The 8354-nt window shown below is 40.2% G+C and overlaps 1 protein-coding gene across 1 annotated transcript in view; it reads left to right on the top strand.

Moving 5' to 3' along the window:
* Positions 1–2462: 2462 nt before the first annotated feature.
* LOC101853746 (phosphatidylinositol 4-kinase type 2-beta) overlaps positions 2463–8354 on the top strand; it is a gene marked incomplete in the record, with an annotated part of 19314 nt that continues 13422 nt past the window's right edge. The window contains 2 exon segments of the mRNA XM_035969336.1: positions 2463–2973; positions 3868–4499. Coding sequence (XP_035825229.1) covers positions 4227–4499 — 273 coding nt within the window.

Here is an 8354-nt window from a genome sequence, read left to right as displayed (position 1 = left end):
TGAGAGGACACATCAGTTGGGGCTGTCTGCAAGCGACTTCATTGAGTCCAAGTAAGCTTGTTTAAAAAAGTGTTTGATGAATGTAGTGCCTTGTTGTTAACTTTACTTAGATATATTGTTGTAAGTCTGTAACACTGTGATTGTTAGTGTTGATACACATTTCACAATTGGGGTAACTAAGATCTGCAGTTTGAGCTATATTTCGCTCTTTGAAATTCAGACTGAAGACCTGGTCTAATAGAACATTAAAAAGCACATTAAAATTTGTTGTTGTTGTTGTTATTTTTGGCCTAGTGATTGGATAAACAGATATATCAGTGAACAAATTACTCACCAGCAAGTTGAGTCGTAAGTTTTTTTGTTTGTTTTTTTCTTAAAGCTTTTTACCCTACCACCATTTCTGCAGTAGTGGGCATATTGTGTTTCATACCGGTTTCTGTGATTTTGAGTAAGTAGAACAAATCCTGCATTGTAGGATGAAAAGTAAACACAAAGAAAGACACATATATATATATATATATATATATAAAACTTTATCACCACAGGTTGTGTTTGTCATTATTTTGTTACCGTATGCTCATAGTGCTTATTGAATGATGAATGTTATCAAAACTTACTGACGGTGGTTCCAGTATTGCATACCAGTTATGAATGTTAGAGCTTAATTTTAGTACCAGTACCAAACTGAAACTCAGAAGATTAATGGACCTTTGACATATTGCTGCCCAATGAATTGTCTAAGAACTGCTTTCTTGGAGTAAGAAATGAGGATTGCAATGATGGTTTGCATCTCGACCTTCTCATACTCTTCTCAGACAATCTTTCCTCTGACTATCGTGTTTTTACTCACTTTAGGTCCTTCTCTTTGTTATTTTATAAAATAATGTCAGCCAAGGATTGGCAAAAGAACTTGTGACCTCCCAAAATATATTTTTAAAATGTGAAAACTTGCTGATCAGGTGCTCTGGAAGTATTTGTTTTAGTTTATTAGAATGCTAGAACTTTGGTTTCTAATTGAAATATTATGCAAATTGTGTACACTCAGCTTGAGTAACATGGGACCATGTCAAGCGCAACAACGCTATAAAGCAAATATACCTCTACAGCGCAAAAAATATTTATATTATAACTGTGGCTTGGAAACTGTTTTGTGATGAGAATGGATGTTTTACAGATGATGATAATAATTATAATAGTAATAATAATAATTATAACATTAATAATAATATGTCACATAAATATTCCATAGTTTACAATCTCAATGTGGTTTCTCACAATTTAACCAGAGAGTGATTTAATCAGCATCTGCGCAGAATAGGAGCAATAAATATATTAAAGAATGAGTGACTGTAGTAAGGACACCAGGTAGAGGCTGCCAAACATGCCTCTTTGATTGCCCTGACTCCATAGACTGGAAGGCGGGTTTTGGGAAAAGAAGGGAAACAATTCATACCAAGTTTACCCGATATCTTTTCGTGATTATGTCCCATTGGCCTACCTTTGACTTCTGAAAATGCTGAGTGCTTTTGTTTTTGTTTGGATTTTAAAAATTAAATAGTAATGCTGGTTTTGATTTTGTCAAGACACGTTTCTCAGTACTAGTTTTTCTAAATAAGATAATCAAAAGGTTCCGTTTTTTGTGCTTTGTTGGACAAAAATCAATTTCTAGTTCAGCCCATGAGGACTATGCCTTGTAGAAGCAGGAGGGGGTAGGGGCGGTGCGACCGTTGTATGTTGTATATTATTACGAAAATCGTCGATATGTTTACTTGTCAATCTTGATGAATAACTACGGCCTCGTGACCTGAGTGCAAAGTATCTAAGCCAGCCTTGCGAATCGTAGGCCTAAACATTGTTTGAGGAACAAAAATTCCGTTTCAAGGGGCAGGTTAATGGCCAATATGTTGTGGAATAACCGCGGTCTTGCGGTGTCGGCTTGGCGCTTGTGTTCGCGACTAGCGGTGTGTGCGTGCTTTGTGTTACCCGGACACCGTAAGCTGACATCTGACCTGTCGCCAGTTCTCCATGGAATTACGCTAGGCTATCAAAGAAGGACTCTTTCGTGCGTTTCGATGTGATCTTGTACTTGTAATCAACGTCATCGTCCTGTGACTTGGAAACTGTGCCTGTGTTTGTGATGAGAACGGACATTTACAAAATTAACAACAACGTACAGTTGTCGAGTGATGCAATGTAGGCGCAGATCTTTCCCTCGGGTGTGAAAATGTTGATGGAGACTCGTTGTTTTATTATTTGAATCACTCACACCGGAGCGATATAGTTTGCTTTCACTGTCATTGGCGCGACGTTTGTTGACGTGTCTGCGAAAATGGCATCACGACAGCTGTTAGGTTAGAACACGCACTAGCGAGTGCGCTCACACACACACACACACACACACGTACGTCTTACTCTCTCTCTCTCTCTCTCTCTCTCTCTCTCTCTCTCTCTCTCTCTCACGCACCACACGCGCGCGCGCGCACACATACATGATGCGCGCGCGTGTGCACACAGAAACAAAATAATAGTCATAGATCTGTCGATATTTATAGCACCAAGTTGGTCTTGTGCGCCTCGCCCCACCTCGTGACTGAGTCAGCGAGTGTGTAGTTTTAGTAGTGTAGCTAGGGCTCTGCTCGGTCGGTCCGTTCTTGGGTGTACTCCCGTGTCGCTTGTGTGTCCCTCCCGCGCTGTGTGTCCCCAGTCCCCGTGGTGTGTCCCGCTCTAGGAGGGTGTGGAGTACGTTCGGGTGTCGGTCTAGATGTAGCGCAGGCCTTGGGAGTTGAGTTGACACCAGCTGTCGCAAGACACAGGTGCGTCTGCTGTTTGCCCGCAAGCCTGTGTTACTCTCTGTACCGATGGAGTGTCGCTGATCGCTGAACTGAACATGTCATCTGTGCTCCGTTAACTCTGGGACAGTTCCTGCTGTGTACTGTAGGCCTATTGCTCTGCTGGCAACCGGCATTTTTTTTGGTGGTTATAGATAGATCTAATATACTTTCATTGCCGCCTGTGTGTATGTTATGATGTGTGTATTTCTTGATCTAGATTCTAGATCAAGATCGAGATTAGTTACAGTTAGCCTAGCCTACAGTCGTAGTTTGGGGAATCTGCTGTTTGTTTTAGTTTCTTGATAAGGCAAACGTCATTTACAGGTCTAATTTTGTACTTTGACTTTGACTGTATAAGTAATGGCTAGCCTCGCTTTTCAACTTCGTGAGTGCATCTAGATATCTAGATCTAGATCTAATAAATCTAGATTAGATAGGCCTATCTAGATTTAAATGTAGTCTAGATCTAGATTCTAAATCTCCAAACTCTTGATAAAACATGTAGGATCTATATTATTTTTGTCAGAATGTTTCCTCTGTTGATAATGTTTCATGATAACAATTTAGGCAGTGTTTCTTTAGAATTCCAAAATTAAGGCCAACAGTTAAGTGGCTCTGATGGTGACCCAAGAAACGTCCATCATCATTTATAGCGGCAATAAATAAACCGCCATCTTTGCGCTTGACCCGCCTCGAGTCGCACCACCAGTCCCCAGAGAGAGATTTGTCAACATTTTTATTTTGGTATACCGTTGTTTTAAGCTTTTTATGGTTTTGAATTAGAATCTATGTATTAGAAATAGAAAAAAGAATTGGGTGAGTTTGAACACAAGTTCTGAGAAATAGTGAGTAATTTATGTAGGCTATAGATGATAGAGAGAATAGTTAGAGAAGAAGAATACAGTAAAGTTTAAACGTAAATGGTAATTATAAAGAATATAATGAGAAGGAGAGTAGGGTGAGTTTGAAGCAAGTCGCAGAGAATTGCAGTTATTGTCTGTGAGTGTCCAGCTGATGTGTTTTCTCTTTCGTGCAGCCTCTGAATGATTCTGCAAGGGCCTGGAGTAGTCTCTTACCAATTTTACTTATCTGATGGGATGTTGATATTATATGAAGGTCCAGTGGACTTCAGTACAAATTGCCAAGAGTGTGATTGTTGAAGGTTGAAATTAAATTGAACTTCGTTTTATGGTATTGTGCTGTAAGCATTGAGGGATTAAGTCGCGTGGGAGAAATTTCGTGCAGGATCACTGTTTCAAGGCAAGTTTCGTTTTGTGTTGTCTTGTGACTCAGTTGCTGGTGACATTTTCAACCTGTGAGGCTGAATCACACGGAACTTTATTTGTTGTGTGGAAAAAATTGCTTGCGATATGTGCTCACTGCATAAGTGGAACCATGGCAGAGGCTAACGGGGACAAAACCACAATTGTTGAGAAGGATCCGGATAATGCTGTCAGCGGAAAGCGGAGCTCAGTGTCGGCGCAGAATTCACGGAACATTGAGGACTATGAGTCCATAAGTGGACCAATCAGCTACAACAGCTTTTCCCATGACCCTCAGTTTGGGGCCATTGTGCGGGAGGGAGAGGTGGCCATTGATGCAGGGATTGAACCTAAACTGAGTGCCAAGGGTACAAGTGGCTGTTACTTTGTGAAGAACAAAGATCAGGTAAACTCTAGTGTCAAAATCAAATTTGATGGGTTGATGTGAAAAGCTGTCTAAATGAACGACCCTGTATAGAATGCCTCGATGTCAGTTGAGTTGAGTGTTCTAAGAATTTTGTCTTATATTGAAGACTTCCATATGAATTTCCCTTAACAATAATTTATTCTCTACATTATATTGGCAAAAACCTCATAGATAAAGACAGGAAAAAACTGGGGGGCTCTGTTAGCTCCATTGGTATCATGTTGGGCTACAGAGCGGATGGCCCTGGTTAATCCCAGACGTTCTCGAACTTGGGGGTTGTTTTTTGGAGTTTTCAAGGTTCTCAAACGGTTTGGCTTTTTCCTATCGCAGTCGGAACGTTTAATTAGAAGGTCTCACCTCTTAAAAGGTGGGTGGTTGGCGGGTGCTCTGGTGTGGTTTGCTCCTTCTTTCCTATCAAGCACCTATCGTCCTTATCTCTCCTCCTTTTTTATGTTTGTTACTCTCATGTAATACAGGTCTCTAATCTTCGGCCTTTTTAGTTAAATGACATAATTTTATTGCAAGTGCCTTAAAACCCTTACTAAAACAAAAAACAAATAACGTCTTAAATAACCAAATAGTGTTGGTAGGGGTATAAACCCATACACTCTTTTTTTTAGTTAAGAAAATAATGCAAGGTAATGATTTTATTAGTAAAATTTTTCTGGTAAAATGTGGTGAGGCACTTTATTGCTCTAAATCTCTCAACATGGTTCAGTGCAGGGTTATACTGTTATAATTACTTGGCTGGAGGCCCAATTTTAAGATTAGTTGTCTTTGAAACACTTTGGTGTTTTAAACCAATTAATCTTTTCCTTTTTTTAGTAATCAAAGTGTGCACTACAATGTAGGTTGGGGGCTCACATGGCCTAGAGGTTAAGGTGTTCGCCTCTCATTCAAAGGTCCCAAGTTCGAATCCCAAGTTTGTTCTCTAAAATTGTCTCCTTTCACTCCTTTCTTAGCAATGTTCTGTTGTCTACTTTCGTCTCCACTTTCTGCCCCCACCCCCTCACTCCCTTTGCCCTTTCCTCTGGGCTTCTGACTCTTTCTACTGCTATTCCTCTGCTCCTTCTTACTGCCGTCTTTCAGCCACACCTCTGATCTTCTGATAGGATAGATCTACACTTATCCTTCTTGAACAAGGGCGAAAAATCTCGGACCGTGTGCAAGTTGCGCATATTAAAGGTCCCTTGGTGGTCTTCTAAAATTAAGAGTAGGCTTCGGCCGCCACCCGGGCAAAATTCAAAATTTCCTACCAACTGAAAATGTTTGGTGTGTCCCGCATGCTCATATGACCTTATGCAGTTGCGAGCGCTGCAAAACACTTTTTTAAAAAAAGTAACCACTGTAGGCTATATATATCAGCTATCGGCAGCTCATACTCATAGCTCATGAACTTTTAAGACACTTTCATTTTTATCTACATCTTATTCTGTTGTTTTAATTACCCGCTAAAGAATTTCATAATTGAATGAATTAGCAGCACACTCTTGCGTTTTTATTGAGTTTATGGCTGACTCATAAAAATAAAATCAATTTTGTTGATGGTCTTGAGAGGTGTTTGTTTTCTTTGAAAGATTGGCATTCCTCAATTTCATGATCTGATAGAGTTCAGTAAGTTCTGTCCTAGGTTTAATTATTGCAGGCAGTCTTATTTCATATCCATGTCCACAGATTGAGAAAATGTTCTTCCCTTTGTTGTCATTAACAAGCTCCTCCATGTCAACCATTTTGCGACCACTCTATGATCACAGTGAACAACGTTCTAAATTTCTATTGGCTGATGGATTAAAAATCACTACTCTACTTTGACTACTTTGATGCTTTAAAACGTCTTACATATTTCTACAAAATTGAGGCTTATCACCATAATTTAGCCAAATCAGGAGAAAAGATACTTTGGTCTGATTAAAATGTGATAAATGACGCTTATGTAAATTTACTTTTCCTCTGAACTTCAACATGTTTCTGGCTTGTGCAGAAGTAGCCATGGGGAGATAAAGCCTTGGTGTAACTTTCCACCGAACTCTTCGAATGTTTCCTTCTGGTACATATGTATGTGTTACCGCAGGGAGATAAAGCAGTCTTGTGCAGATGTTATGTAAGTGGCAGTGGTGTAACCGTGGGGAGGTAAAGGGGTCTACACCTTTTGTGTGATTTTAAGAAAAAGGTGGGGGCAGGAGTCTCGTACTATGATATGAAAGGGAGACAGGGGCTTAGTACCAGTTTGTTCATTTACTTTCACTGTTATGTTTCCTGAGAGTAGTGGGCATGGTGGACTTTCTATGTTTGTTGGGTTAACTGGGCCTGCAAAGGCTCTTTTGTTCTGGACATTTTCATAGGTCTTCGTCCCCGCGTGTCTGGACACCCTCATGGCTATTTTTTATATGTTAACGTTCTATGTCTATTTTCCTCCCACTGTTGCTTGTTGCGCCCAGACCTATCCTATATGGACAGTTTTATAGCTCCTGGGGCTCTCGTGGTCAAGAGGTGTTTGCTTCTCATGCAATAGGTCTTGGGTTTGAAACCTGACAGCGATGGAAAATTGTCTCTTTTCACCCCCTTTGCTGCTCTCTAACCATGTTCTGTCGTCTGCTTTTGTCTCCAATTTCTGCCCCCACCCCCTCACTCCCTTTGCCCTTTCCTCTGGGCTCCTGACTCTTTCTGCAGCCTTTCCACTGCTACGCCTTGGCTCCTTCTTTCTGCAGCCTTTCCTCTGCTACTCCTTGGCTCCTTCTTACTGCCGTCTTTCAGCCGCATCTCTAATATTAGGATAGGTAAGATCTAACATTTAGCCTTCTCGGAAAAGGGCCAAAAATCTCGGAGGTTCCATGTGCAAGTTGTGCACGTTAACAATCCCTTTGTGGTCCAAAATCAATGAGAGTAGGCTTTGGCCACCACCCAGGCAAAATTCAAAATTAGTTCTCCCACCAAACTGAAATTGTTTAAAAATGTGTCCCACATTCTCATATGACTTTATGCAGTTGCGAGTGCTGTTAAACAGTTGTTAAAAAAATTTGTTGCAAAAATTATAGCACATGGATGGATTGTTGCTTGAAAGCCTATTATAGATGTTACTTTAGTGCATGATGAATCTTGTGTTTGTAAGACTTTCTATCATGCATCATAATAGACGACTTTCTGAAAAGAAAAAAACATTTTATGTTTATATAGACCTTATTTAACAAGAATATTCATTTAATGGGGATACATGTATTTAAACATTGAACCTCCTCATATTACAAATGAAATACATTTTATATATGTGTACATGTTCAGGGTTGATCGTAAAACAATATATTTTGTGTTTAGAGGACAGATTTTTACATTGCGACAAACAAATTATAGTGTGTTTACGTGTACAGCTCTGTCCGTTGATAAAGTAGATCTGCTTTTCCTTGTCTTTGTTTGGTGCCCTTGGTCCTGTCTTTGTTGAAGACGCCACAGGGAACTGGCATATGCTTATCTCTTCTTGGCCGTCACCGTGCTCCTCTGTTCCCTATCAACATCTGGCCAAGGGGAGTTGACGCTCATGACTTTCCTTTGTGCAGGAAATGTGTAACGTTTTATGTGTACTTTGTGTTTGCTAGAAAGTCTAAAATGTGGTTGACAAACAGTATTAACAGGTCAGACATATCCACCATTGATATAGTGAGGATCCATAACCCCTGTTGTTTGGACCTGCATCCCTTAATTTGTTTCGCTTGTTGGGAGAATTTTTATCAAGTGTCTCGTGTCTTTCTGCTGGGGAAATTATTATTCCGTCTGAGTTGACCCGGAGAGGCAGGGTTGAAATGGCTTACCTCCTAAATGATCTAATGTTGATTGGAAGGG

Source organism: Aplysia californica, unplaced genomic scaffold (assembly GCF_000002075.1).
Source record: "Aplysia californica isolate F4 #8 unplaced genomic scaffold, AplCal3.0 scaffold00007, whole genome shotgun sequence".
Classification (NCBI taxonomy): domain Eukaryota; kingdom Metazoa; phylum Mollusca; class Gastropoda; order Aplysiida; family Aplysiidae; genus Aplysia; species Aplysia californica.
The sequence above is the reverse complement of the archived record's forward strand: the minus strand, read 5'-3'. Positions and strand labels throughout refer to the sequence as shown.